The sequence below is a fragment of the Vombatus ursinus genome, unplaced genomic scaffold, assembly GCF_900497805.2.
Source record: "Vombatus ursinus unplaced genomic scaffold, bare-nosed wombat genome assembly UNPS02011700.1, whole genome shotgun sequence".
NCBI lineage: Eukaryota > Metazoa > Chordata > Mammalia > Diprotodontia > Vombatidae > Vombatus > Vombatus ursinus.
The window spans coordinates 1,621,812-1,636,453 of record NW_020951478.1 but is presented as its reverse complement, the minus strand read 5'-3'; the positions used below and the strand labels follow the sequence as shown (position 1 = coordinate 1,636,453).

At 34.1% G+C, this 14,642-nt stretch overlaps 1 protein-coding gene across 9 annotated transcripts in view; it reads left to right on the top strand.

Annotated features, from left to right (window-relative positions):
• The first annotated feature begins 215 nt into the window (after positions 1 to 215).
• Positions 216 to 14,642, top strand: part of POSTN (periostin) — a 46,950-nt gene continuing 32,523 nt past the window's right edge. For 2 of the 9 annotated variants that reach the window (XM_027856872.1, XM_027856867.1), the window contains exons 1-6: positions 220 to 493; positions 1,936 to 2,034; positions 8,972 to 9,036; positions 10,924 to 11,081; positions 12,737 to 12,901; positions 13,982 to 14,128. In XM_027856872.1, coding sequence (XP_027712673.1) covers positions 375 to 493; positions 1,936 to 2,034; positions 8,972 to 9,036; positions 10,924 to 11,081; positions 12,737 to 12,901; positions 13,982 to 14,128 — 753 coding nt within the window. In that variant the 5' untranslated portion in view covers positions 220 to 374. Of the gene's footprint in view, positions 494 to 1,935; positions 2,035 to 8,971; positions 9,037 to 10,923; positions 11,082 to 12,736; positions 12,902 to 13,981; positions 14,129 to 14,642 lie in introns of all 9 variants that reach the window. The other 7 variants (XM_027856870.1, XM_027856871.1, XM_027856866.1 and 4 more) reach the window with 6 other exon arrangements.

Sequence of the window (14,642 nt, the reverse complement as noted above, 5' to 3'; positions counted from 1 at the left end):
AAAACAATAGAATTATGTAGAATAGTGTGCTGAACTGTTCCAAAAAGCTTTCCCTTTGCAAAATCCCAATACAGTACAAAAGTCTGAGCACAGATTTAAACATGCAGTCACATGAAGTTCTGATTGCAAAGGGGAAAACTTCATAGTCACCAGGAGGGGGAAAGAAAACTGTGTATGGTTAGTGAGTGCAGCTAACTTAAGCTGATTGAAACTGGCAGTTGGAAGTTGCTGATGTTTCTTGGAGAGTGTTCAGAGTCTCAGGTTGATACTCTGCTCCCTCCCACAACTCTCTGACATGTATATAAACCCTGAGCTCTCCAAAACTCAGTGCCAGTTCTCTTTCTTGACTAACTGAAGCGACAAGGCGACTAAAGATGATACTTCTTCTACCCATATTGTTCACACTCTTATTGTCTACACTTGAGTTTGCAGACTCCACTGCTCATTATGACAAGATTTTACTCCATAGTCGTATCAGGGGTCAGAAACAAGGGTAAGTTAATATTTAATTATTGTTATTATTGTTTTACCTTATTCCATGCAAAAAGTAAAGTAGAGGAAGAAAGTAAAATTTCTTTCCTATACTCTAGTTTAATCCTTGAAAGGAAAAATGCCAATTTACGACTGTACTTAGTGTGTTTAATTCATGTTTTAAAAATTACATCCGGAGACTTTAAGATGAACACATTTTTAGGAAATGTTGTGTGGTTCTTAAATCTAATTAACAACATATATCTTTCCACTATAAAAAAGGTCTAATTTTTAATTCTTTCTGAAAACCTTGGATGGAGTATCAAACTAAAAACCTGCATAAGAATCTGCTTTTACAAACATCTAAGTTTTTTCACTTCATTTTAAGGAAAGGTTATAATAGGCTAGAGTTTCTTTGCCTTGTTTTAGCAGGCTATGTGTGTGTGAAGAGAACAGGATAGTGCAATATAACTAGCTTCCTCTGAGTTTTTGCCTGCGTTGAATTTGAAGAAGTTAAAAAGCCCCTGTCCAAGAAAAACAATACAAGTAAGTCACGTTTCCTGCCATGGCACTCAAATTTGACTTGGCCCTTCTTTTCAAATTAGGCAGTTTAATATGACAAGGGAACCAAGAAAATGATGACTTTTCGACTTGAAATGGAATTGAACACTGCTGACTATGTCGCAGAGGGATTTTTCAGAGTGCTCACATGTTCACTAATTCTGCCGAAGAGATGATATCAGAGCTTCAGATGAGAAATCCATTTGGAACAGAAAATAGCAACAGAATATTTTCTGATCCATTGTATGCATGTCAAAAAGAAACATTCATTTTCTGCTTGAACCAGCAGTGTTATAAAGGTTTTCCCATTATGAAGCTTCTGACCTAAATATTCCTATTGGCTTTCCACTAGCTCCTCCACGAACAGTTGACCATTTATTTGGAAATATGTGGTTTTCCTCGCAGAGGCAATCTGCCTAAATCAAGGAGCATGATATCTTTGGAAACATTGAAAGAGTTCATGTGTCTTCCATTGCCATCTGGTTGTTCCAGAGCCACAGTACTAATCATATTTTTTTTCTTTTAAACTCAAATGCAATAGCTGAGATTCTCAGCAATGTGTGTGTGTGTCTACACCTACATACATACATACATACACAGAAATGCAAGCACACATCGTATGTGAAAATAAAATGCACAATACATGAGACAACCAGATTGTTCAGACCTGACAGTCTTTGCAGTAGTACTCTGTCTCAGCAGGGAAATTGTCTCCTCCCCTCTGAGAAGGGACAATTCTTCTAGGGGTCCAGCAGGATAGTGTCAAGAGCTGCAACTGTGCTGGGGTGAATATCCCATCTGCTTTTGGAAATGAAAGCCACATGTTAGTTTTTAGTGCCAGAGTTTGAGATGAAATGGATGGCACTGTGACTTTAACTCTCTTTTCTTTCCTTCATTCTCTAGCCCAAATGTCTGTGCCCTTCAACAGATCCTGGGCACTAAAAAGAAATACTTCAGCACTTGCAGAAACTGGTATCAAGGAGCCATCTGTGGGAAGAAAACGTAAGTTGCATGTCTTTCACAATGAGCCAGTTTGGCAGAATGCATTTCAAAGAAAAGGGATGGAGGGCACACTATACTTTTAAAATATATTGAACAAGCCCCCACATTCACTCCCAAATGCAAAAATAAATGCCAGTTTTCAGACAAAAACATCACTATGAATGATATTAATGGAAGTCAGATTTCTCCCAGAATGGAGATGTAGAGTGACAGAAGTCATATGGCTTAGGACAAAAAGTCCTGGGCTCAGTTCAGGACACCTGAATCCCTTAACCCTTGATTTGCTATTAGTTATGGATAATGACGCTGGATAAGTCACAAAAAGTTTTTGTGCCTCAGTTTTCTCTCCTCTAAAATGGTCACTAACTTCACTTCCATTCCTTTTTTTTTCTGATTGAATAATGATACAGATATTTGGACCAAATATCAATTTACCTGAAATAATAGACTGAAGCAAAAGAGATTCAAAGAGATTCTTTGTCTTCAAGAGCTGTTCTATAAACAAGACCAGTATTCATTCGTACAGATTCTAAAATAAGTGCTGAAGCAATTATACAGACAATTGAGGCAAAATAAAATTGTGATAAGAAGTTTCAATAGAATTACCTAGGATTCTTTTTTATACATACATACATATAATCTACATATAATACATATGATGTATAATGCCTTCATTGATTTTTTTTCACTTTTCAAGCAAATTTTCAAACTACTAGGAATGAGAATGATTCATTGCAGTACAGTAGAAATCACACTGACTTTGAAGTCAAAAGATCAGGATTCAAAGTTTGACTTTGCCACTTACTACCTGTTGTGACCTTGAAAAAGTTGTTTAATATCTCTAACTCTAATTATTTACATCTGTAGAATGAGGAGGTTGAATAAGATGACCTATACCATCCCTCCAAGCTCTGAATCTATGCTCCTACAGTCTCAGAGCATTTTAAGTGTTAGAGATCCTTCAGAAAAAAGTTATTATGATAATCAGGAAAGAAGTGCTTATCAGTACTTCTGGATGAATTAGTATCATTCCATCAGAGAAAAAATCATAAGAGACTAGGGGCTTTGTAGTCAAGGGAACTTGGTTCAATTTCTACGTCTGAGTTTTACTACATATGTGATCTTGAGCAAGTCTGGACCCCAATTTTCACATCTGTAAAATAAGGAGATTGGACTAGATGACCACTCTCTAGTCCCTTTCAAATCTAAATGTATGATCCGATGAGCTATATATGTTAAACTCTGCTGCGTTCTTGCCTTGGATCATAGCCCATGTGTGCTACTATGAAAATTGAAAGAGACTTCCTCTTAGGATTTTATTACAACCCATTCACTCTGAGTATCAGGCTGAATAGGAGTTAAAGTTATTTCCAAAAAGAGAGACTTTTAATATTTTGCCAAACTTTCTTAAGCTAAATTTCTTACCTTAATAAAATAACTTCTTACTGAATTCTTTAATATAGTACACAGTGGATATAGATGGGTCCTCCAGAATTCCTTGGAGAGGTAGAACAACTCCAAAACTCAAAATGGACTGTTCTCTTTAATTAAATTCAACACGTATTTATTAAATTCTACTATGTTCAAGGCATTAGAATATAGTAATTAGTAAATTATTTCAGTGTATACTTTTGTATACTTTCAAATCTAAGAAGCGTGGCCCAGAAAATATAGAAACTAGTCTCAGAATCAAGAAGTCCTAGGTTCAAGTAAAGCATCTGATGCATCCTGGCTATTTAATCCGGGGTAAATAAGTCATTCCACCTCTCAGTGGCCCAGGTAAAAACTTTAGGTTGCAGAACAATGGTTGATCTTTGGTATAGGGCAGGGGTGGGGAACCTGAGACCTCGAGGCCACCTGTGGCCTTCTAATCCTTAGGTGCAGCCTTTGACTAAGTCCAAGTTTTACAGAACAAATCCTTTTATTAAGGAGATTTGTTCTGTGAAGTTTGGATTTGGTCAAAGGGCCGCACTTGAGGATCTAAAGGGCTACATGTGGCCTGGAGGTCACAGGTTCCCCACCCCTGGTATAGGGAATTTCTCTAACAGGACTCCCCTATGCCAATGAAATGTTGTTAAGAAAATAAAAAACCTTTTCAATATGCTTTTATGTGTTGCTCCATTTACCACATTTCTTTGGGTAAGGATAAGGTCTAATTTGGGGTTTAATGATGCCCATCACATTCATTATTATGATATGCATACATATTTACATTTATTCTATGGGATATTATTAATCACAGTATAACAGATAGTTCTGACAATGAAAAGGAGAGCTCTTGGTTCAGAATTGTACCATCCATTTCTGAGTGATGAAGATTCATTTGCTCCTCTTACCCTTAAAATTGTATCCTAGTAATCACAACTGCAAAAAGTGATCATCTTATTAGTTTTTCATTAAATTGCAACATACCTTAAATTCAAAGTACTACTCGCTATCCCAACATTCATCCTGAGTGTAGTGAACTCTTCTCCATTGCCATTATTATGTTCTATGACAATTCCAGTGGGGCTACTCAAACTGTTCAGTGCAATTTTATTCAGCAGAAAGATGATAAATTGAACTGAATTTAAAATACTCTAATGAATGCAATATGCATTTACTTGCTTCTTAGTATTATAAAAATCACCTCTAAGGTGAACTTTAATTCAAAATCTCTAACACTGAGATAATTGAGATACATTCACATATCCTCAAATGAAGAGGAAAGGTGGATGATTGATTAATTTGATCATTTAAAAAAATTTTTTGGATCAGATCTGTGAAATTCCCTCTACCAACAGCTGTTCCGCAACTTATAGTTTTGGGGAGTAGGACTATATAAATGTCAGTTATCATAAACCTACATATGTGAAGAAAGAGTGACATCAGTTTCTTAATGGCATAGTATTAAGTGACTTACATGCTTCAATGGAAAGAAAATGTACATTGATATACAAACATAAATCTCCTTTGTACATTGATATACAAATACAAACACAATGATATACAAATACAAATCTCCTGAGAGATCACATTTTGCGATATATGTGTTCCACATTATTGCCTTGGCCACTACCATTCCTATTAATAAATTTAAACAGAAAATTAATACAGTTTGTAAAATACCAAATCCTTAACCTTAATTGAGGAAGATTCATGGTTTTATTTTATCTCCTCTCTTCAAAACTGCCAAGGCAAAAATAGGTATTACATTTAGCAAACAGGAAGAAATTTTCAGTTGCTGGGGGAGCATTCATAATACAAGACAGAAGACTATATACTATTGTAGTTATGTTTTGAATATAATAATAGTTAACATTTATATAACACCATGTGCCAGGCACTATTAACTGCTTTACAAATACTATCTCATTTGATCCTCACAACAGCCCTGGGACGTAAGTGCTATTATATTCATTTTACAGAGGAGGAAACAGAGGTTAAGTGACTTGCCCATATTCATATAGTTAGTCTGAGGCCAGATTTTAACTCAGGTCTTCATGACTTTAAGCACAGTGCTCTGCCCACTTCACCAGCTAGCCTGCCTCATAAGTTCTAATTTTTAAAATTCAGAGAATATTACCACAAATACATTTTAAAAATTAATTGGCTAAAGGTCATTTAATAGACACATGCCCATTTGTAATCAACAAATAGAAATGTACTTTAAAATTCTTAACTTTTTTGAACTTCAAAAGTGAAAGATGGAAGAACCTAGAAATTGTTATTTCATGTTTCTGTGACTTTCTGATAACATTGTACCTGAGTGTTCAGCAAACAAGTTTCCCCAAGTAGTACAGTATAAGTAATTCCCTATTCCCCTATACCTCATATTTTTTTGTACATACCTGTCCAGAGGGATGAAAGACAAATGATAAAGGTCAAGTCAAGAGCACTATAGGATTTTTATTACATTTTCAAACTTTTTTTTTTAACCAAGGACCTCTTAGGGTTTCAACTAACAGACCTCTGGCCCTGGAATTATTCTTATATCACCAAAGAATTCTAGTCTAGTTTGAGAAATCAAACAGACCATTTTAAGTGCCTGAATAGAATGAAATTGGACTTGTTACTGCTAGTTCAGGTTCTATTGTCAAATACTGGGTTTTGGATTTTTCCTTACTCTTTATTCTTGAATGGCATGAGCCTTACTTGGAAAACTCAACTACTAGATAAGAAAGATAAAACATTCTATAAAGAGAAATCTTTATGGTACTCTGCCCAGAAGATATTGAGGTATGGTATAATCTCACTCCTATCATGTAAATACAGCAAAAATGCCAAGATTTGAATAAAGCAAATGCCAAAATACAATCTTGCTTTCCATCAAAGGACTGCTTGAGAGTCAGGCATTTTTCCAAAATAAAAACAGTGTCTTCTTTGTTCATTTTTTCACTCTGTCTCTTTTCTTGATTATGCCAAGAGCTTCAGAGAAACCATGTCTTTTTCATGAGCACATTAAAACCCATGCTTTAATGTACATCCAAATTTACAAAACAGAAGAAATAAACAATACTGATAGCAATATTTCAGTGTTTGGTATCCATTAACTTATATTCAAGTTTTCAAAGACATCTTTAGGATGTGATACAAAACACAAGGTGACATAAATGGAAGACTTCTGCTTGAATTCACATTTGGAAAATTTGGGAGTAAAGCTAAATCAAGATCTTCCATGTTTTATAATACAGGCAAGGTCTTCAAAGATTCAATATACTCACCTAACATTATATAATGGCGAAAAAGTCTATGTGGACTTAGTACATGACATAAGCCTTTTGGGAAAATCTTCTCATGAGGTTTTGTAGAATCTTCAGAAAACTAATAAATATCTCTGGGATCATGGAGTCTTGAATTTAATAACAGGAGAGAGTCTAGAAGCCACCTAGGCTAGGTCCCTTATTTTACAAATGAGGCCCAGAGGCGTCAAGGTACCCCCTCTTCATCCCCAAGTCATCTAGTGTCAGAGGAAAGATTTGAGCCTAGATCCTCATTTGTTCCTTTCACTGTACCTCTTATATGATGCTAAATGAAGGTTGAGGTTGATTTTCCTTATCAACATTGACCTCACTGGCCTCATGTTGCTTAAAAACTCCTCGCTCCAAAGGCACTGGAATTCTTTTTTTTTTCCTTAAAATAGAGACTTAGGTATCTAGAGCTTTCCAGAAAGTAGCAAAGAACTCACAATGAACCTTAACTCCTCTGGGGCAATACATGGGAATTCAAATATAGGAGAAAGTGTATGTATTCATAAATGTGTATGTATATATGTATGTGTGTGTATGTATGTATTTTCAAAAGATAATAGCATCTTATGACGTTTTTTCAATGTTGTACTTTAAGTAGAAACTACATCTTTGAATCTCCAACATTTAGTCACCTCTTAGAATGGCTTCTCCATCCACTCAAAAGAAAACAGATTTAATGAGTTGTTTAGTCCAAAGCTAATGAGTGTTTCATCCAGTTATTTGGTGCATACAGATGAACCCCTGTATTCACATAATAGTTCAGAGGGCCAAAACAATATTGCATTGGGTTTACATATATGTTTTATGTTTTCACAATGTAGTTTAAACTCAGGGAATTCTCAAATTAGAGTTACAGTGTAAGATGTATGTTGCAATGTGCTGATTTTCTTCCCCTCCCCGTCTTCTTCACCCATCCACTCTAATTGTTCCAGATGTTTTACATAAAACCACTACAGCTAAGAAAAGACAGACACAAAACCAGATCAAGGCTCAGACAAGGAGCTCTAAATTGCTAGGAGTAGCATAATTAACCCTACCCCCCCAATTTGGAGAACATTAATCTATTGACCTTCTTTATTGCTATTAAAAGAAAAACAGCTGTTATAACTGGTGCTATCTGATAACAGCTAAATGAGCTGTTACCATTACAAATGACACTTTCCTTATTTTATTGAAGTTTATTAATGAGAATATTTTTGCTATTTTTCTTCCAAATGCTTCAAATCTCTTGTTAACATGGCACTATTAATAGCAATCACTGATATGCTGTAGAACAATTCAATCAGTTAATCAACAAGCAAAGAACAATGAAACTATAAATGAACAAAATATATTAAATTATTGATGTAGTGTTGAATCTACAAAGACTTTTCTAGCATAGTGACTTACAGAAATTTTTCTTTTTCTTTCCCAAGAGGATTTTTGTATTTTTTCCTTATGCATCAATATTCCCTCCTCGTGTAATTATGTACTGATGCATCATCCCACTCCAAGTTTCTATTAACTGTCAAAAATGCAGTTTCATTATAATTAAAAGTAAATTTTCTAGGTTAGGCCCTTAAAATCCCCAGGGATTTAGTTAACAAATGGAATTTAATAAACTAAAGGTCAGCTCTGTATTAGTAGAAAGAAATGGAGAATTGTAACCACTATTTGTTTTATTCTGGGAAACAATAATTTTACCTGAAATAACCAGAAAGTTGCAACAACATTAAATATTCATGTTTGAATTATGTCTATTACCTAATTCTATGAATTCCCTTTGAACTAAGCACAATTTAATTTGTTGATATTGAACATCAAAGCATTTTCTTGAAGTTTATTGCTCTTTAGTCAGTTTTAAATTTCATCTGCCATTTGGTTTTCTCACTTTTTCTATACAAATACAGCTGAATAGAGATATATTTGTTGTCTCTCTTTAAGCTCTAAATACTGATAATGAGTTTGAATTATTGAAATCAACTAATCCACTTTAGGAACTAACTTGTTCTTCCTCATGATATTTTATTGTTAAAAGATGTTCTGCTGTCCTGAAAAGTCAATGTTCCTTCTTAAGTTTTAAATGTACTAGAGCAAAGTAATTTATGTACTAGAGAGGGACAAAAATGTTACCTAACTTGTCAACTAAAACCATGGGGCAAAAAATGCTCATGAAGCCAATTCTAGTTTTTCCCCTATTTGATTTCTTCCCTTTCTCTTGCATACAGGACTGTGGTATATGAATGTTGCCCTGGCTACATGAAAATGGAAGGCATGGAAGGCTGCCCAGCAGGTAAAATATCAATTACAGAATTTCAACATGGAGTAGATCTTGCGGGGGAAATTGAGGAATATACAAAGCCAATGTCATTTGGGGAGGAAAAGCTAGATAGACTTTTCCACGAATGAAATAATCACACTATGCATTTCAGAATGTGAAATCTTTGAGACATTGTGTATATTGAGTCAATTTTGCCCAGACTTTGAGTGGAGGCTTTAGCTTTGTCAATCAGATTTATCTGTGATTCCATTGGTATGGTTATTAGAGATTATACTTACTTTTTGCCTTCTCATTCTGAATCAAATGATTAATTTTCATTTTGTTTCAAATTCATTAAATATCATTTATTAAAGCAACAAGCATTTAGTAAGTAACTACAAGGTGTCAGGTACTATGCTACGACCTAAGAATACAAAGTCAAAGAATGAAACAATGGCTATTCTCAAGGGCCTTACATTCCAACAAAAACCTTGTAGGTCATCTCATACAATCACCTTCCCAATGCAGAAACGATCTAAATAAAATACACCAGGCAGTGAGACTTCCTGACAATCTTTGACCACGTATAATGACAGGGAATCTATTATTTAATAAAGTACCCTGTTCTTTTTTTAAAAATATTTTTATTGTTAGACTTTATCAAACCAAAATATGCTTCCTTATAATTTTCATAGATCACCTAGTTCTACCTTCCAGAAAAAAAACCCCAACAAATACACCTATTTCTTCTTCTATATAAGTCTCTCAGATATTTGAAGATAGGCAAACAATAACAATATTTAGTATTATTTATTATAAAGTTCTTTATGAATATTAACTAATTTTATCCTTACAACAAGCCTAGAAAGTAGGTACTATTATTACCCCCATCTTACATATGCAGAAACTGAGACGGAGAGCAGTTAAGTGAAGTATTTAGGGTCCCACAACTAGTGGGTATCTGAGGCTAGATTTGAATCTGGATCTTCTTGATTCCAAAGCCAGTACTCTATCCACTGCAACACCTAGTTGCTCGAATCCATACTGATACTCATATCATGATTTATCCTCAGCAAGCCAGTCAGACACTTTAAGATAGGCTCTGGATTGTCAGGGCACCGATTAAAATGTGACAGACAAGTACAGCTGTTGTGTGACTAATGAAGAGTACAGAGATAAGTACTTCCCTTGTCCTGGGGACTACATATTAAGTTTTCTACAAGTTATGTCATAACTTTATCTCCTACTGAACTTCTTATCGGTTAAAAACACTAGGACTTTCTTTTCATATGAATGACTATTGATTCAGGTCTGGCTCATTTATTTCTTCTGTAATTCATTTTTTAGCCTAATCGTGGTCTTGAACTTGATATTAAGGATGGGAAAATGATATGGTAAAAAGAGCATTGGCTTTGGGATCAGAGGGCCTGGGTCTGGCCTCGAATCCTGCCTTAGAAATGCACTGCCTGTGTCACTTTAGCATTCTGGGATTCAGTTTCTTTATTTGAACATTAGATGACTTGACTAGGAGACTGCTAAGGTCCCTTCGAGCTCCCATTCTATCATCCCTGTCAGGTTTCATCTTGTTGATTTTGATCCCATTATTTCATTCCAGCAAGACCTTATTAATTCTTGACTCTGTCATTCGGTGTATTAGCTACGGCCCGCAATTTGTGTTGTCTATATGTTTGATATATATGTCATCTCTGTCTTCATTCAAATTCTGCTTACAGTTCCATATGACATTTTTTTAATGTAAAGGCAAGAGGCCAACTTTCATTTCATGCTAAGTATGATTTATTGTTGAAGCAGATAAAATTAAATGAATTTTGTTACATGAGATAAAGTTAAGATAATAGTAGTAGAATGCTTTATCAATACTATACTAAAGTGCATGTTATTATCTTAAATTTTTTTCAGTTTTGCCTATTGACCATGTTTATGGCACCCTGGGCATTGTGGGAGCTACTACAACTCAAGGATATTCTGATGTGTCAAAACTGAGAGAAGAGATTGAAGGAAAAGGATCCTTTACTTTCTTTGCACCAAGTAATGAAGCTTGGGACAACTTGGATTCTGTAATTGCTTATCTTTATTATTATTATTGTTTTTGTTATTATTATTACTATTACTATTACTACTAATGCTTCTTGACATTCAATGATGTTTAATTTATATATTTAATAATGATGAGGGCAGCTAGGTAGCACAGTGGATAGAGCACTAGCCCTGGAATCAGGAGGACTTGAGTTCAAATCTGGCCTCAGACACTAACTGTATGACCCTAGGCAAATCACTTAACCTAACTGTCTCCAAAACAAACAAAAAATTACAATAATGTATAAACCTGAAACTAAAAAATACTTGAATTTCATATTTTAAAATTTGTGATATGCACATAGGTGAACATCCACAAACACAAAGGTATATAGACAGACAGTTGCATACCTTTAACAAAGATTGAAAAAAAAAAAAAAAAAGGAAAGCGTCTACATGTTCAGGGCCTATAGGATGAAAATGGTAGAGCAAAGAAAAAGCCAGAGAGTTTACCCAAAGGAAATTTTATCTGTATTTCTTCTTCTTGGTTAATTTTGTTGTTGTTGTTGTTTTGGGGTAGGGGGGAGATGTTTATAGAGGCTTTTGATGTAATTTTACTAAGCAGCTGAAGTACTAATTAGAAGGTATTAATAAGGTATAATTAGTTCAATACATATTTTTCAGGACAAATAAATTTTGAAAACACGGTATTTTTAGAAAATAACCTAATTGCAAGGTTTTTGAATGTGCATATAGATGAGAGGTTATGTCAGATAATGGCTAGAGAGCAAGCTTTGGATTCAAGAAGATATGAGTTCAAGTCCTGTTTCTCTCAAAAAATAGCTGCATAATGCAGGGATCATTCAATCCCCAGTTACCCAAGGAAGTCTTTGAGATTGTAAGTTTCAGATCAGGTGAACCTGTATTGGCAGAGGTAGTTTCTTTACTGGGAGTTCCTTATACAAGTGAATTCATAGGTCAGGTCAAAAAACGTGTATAGGTAAAAAATGAGGGAGGCTAAATAGCATATAGTAATTTATTTAGGTAGTCAGAAGTCCTGAATTTTTGTCTTAGATATCTTCATTTAAAAACATTGACATAGAGTTTAAGAATCTATGCATCATATCTATAAAATGGAGTTAAAATATCTTATCTTCACCACTCCAGATAAAAATGAGTTAGATTAAAGCTATTTATAATCATTAGATAATACCTAAGCAGATTCTTAGGGTTCACAGGTCCCTGAATTCACATCTGAGATACTGTAAGTGAAAGGTCTTTGAAAACTATAAAATACTATAACAATAAAATTATCATTAAGTTTCTATACAATAATATAATAAATATAATAATAAAAAATTATTATCAATATTTTTCTCATTTAGCACAAAAGAATTAACTCTCCTTTATGAGTGCTTATCTTATACTCAGATTTATTAAGTAGCCATTCCTTGAGTGCATATCATGTGCCAGGCACTGTAATAGGCCAATTTTAACAAGTTGTAAATGTAGTTACTGATTTTTGCTAATTGGAGTGAGCATTCTTATGTAATTTTAAATTATATTTATGTCAATTTTACTTTAACAAATGAATGCTGCAATCAAAAATAAAAGACCAGAACTAGTATGATTTACATGTCAAAAATTTTAATAATCATTAATAAACCACATTTCTACCATTTTGTTCTTTCTCCAGGATATCCGTAGGGGTTTGGAGAGCAATGTCAATGTTGAATTGTTGAATGCTTTACATAGCCATATGGTAAACAAAAGAATGTTGACCAAGGATTTGAAAAATGGGATGATTGTTCCCTCTATGTACAACAATCTTGGGCTCTTTATTAATCATTATTCTAACGGAGTAAGTTTGATTTAAATGTCTTACACTTTTCTGGATTGTTAGTTCCTAGCCTATGCATATGTTTGGATATATTCAAAAGAATCAATGTGAGGATATTTGGAGTTGTGTCATGATTCTTCATCTTAATTTTAATATATAGATTGCAAGTATAATGTAATAAAAGCTTGATGTTAACAAATGATTATCAAGAAATCATTGAATTCTGCCTTATGATGATTTAACATTTAATAACATATCACATCTCTTGCCTTCTGCAACACTATCAATGTGAAATTGGATTACTTTTTTAACAGGGAACCTACAGCTGTTGTAGTTAATACTTCTGAGACAAACATTTTACACACCTAGTGAAAATGCCAGAGATGGAATGTGGTACTTTTCATCCCCATTTTTTTTCTCCATTCTATATAATGACAACTTGTGTGTTTGAAAGGAGATATTATTGGAAAGTGAGACATGATGTCCCAGAGGATCCTACAACAAGTACATCTCAGGAAGGTTGAGGAGCAGTGATGGGGCCATGATAATTAAGCTGTGGCCAGAAAAGCCAGTTATATTTTCCTGGGGATAGGTTTCTTATCTTAGTCTTTGTTAACCTGGTAAATTAATTGCTGCTTCTTGTGGAGCACCAGCCAAAACATCATTTTAGAATAGCTTGTGACCATGTGAATGGCAGGGAAGGGATGTAATTGAAAATTTTTGTTCTTGAAAACAAAACAATTTTAAAATAATGTCATAGCTGATATCTTTATAAAGACAAACAAAGAATCAAGGCAATTATCTGAGTAATTCAAGCAAGCAAACATGTTTATTTCAATTATATGGAGTCTTCAAAAGTGGCAACCTGGCATCTGAATTATTTGGAAAGTTGTTTCCATTATACCCTTTTACTTCTGTAGACATACAGGGACATATGCCTTCATAAATAGACTGAAAGATTTTATTTCCTTTGGTATTTTCATAACATTTTGTGAGGTACTATTTACTAAGATATATTCAATAAGAAATTGGCAAAAACTATTCTGCCTGGTAGTTAATGGTGTCTCTGAATTCTGCCCTTTTTTTCATAATAAATTATAGGTTGTTACAGTTAACTGTGCTCGAATTATCCATGGCAACCAGATTGCAACAAATGGTGTTGTCCATGTTATTGACCGTGTCCTAACACAGATTGGTACTTCCATCCAAGATTTCCTTGAGGCAGAAGATGACCTTTCATCTTTTCGAGTAAGTGTGTGTGTGTGTGGGTGGACAGTGGAGGAAGGAGATAAGGAAAAACACAATAAATAAATTGTCTTTCATCTTAATTACTTTTAAAAATTCTTTTGGAATTAAGAACATTGCTAAATTTGGTCACGATTTCTAATACATTTTTTGAAATTGCATCCTTTTTTTTTTCCCTGTGAACAAGGAAAATCTTTTCCTGAATTGAAGTCATAGTATCATTTTCAAAGATAAAATTATAAGAACAAAATAATAAAAAGTGAATTATCATCATCATAATAATAGCTCACATTTGTATAGTGTTTTAATGTTTGGAAAATGTTTTGTATTATTATCTTTAGAGGCAGCTCTGATATAGTGGGTAAAGATATGGCCTAAGACTTAGAAAGACCCAGGTTCAAAATACAATCTCTGACACAAAGTGGCTGAATGAACCAGGACAAGTCACTTAACTTCCCAGTGTTCTAAGCAATTCCCTAAGACTAAAGGTATTGATCTACATTGATGGAGGGAATTT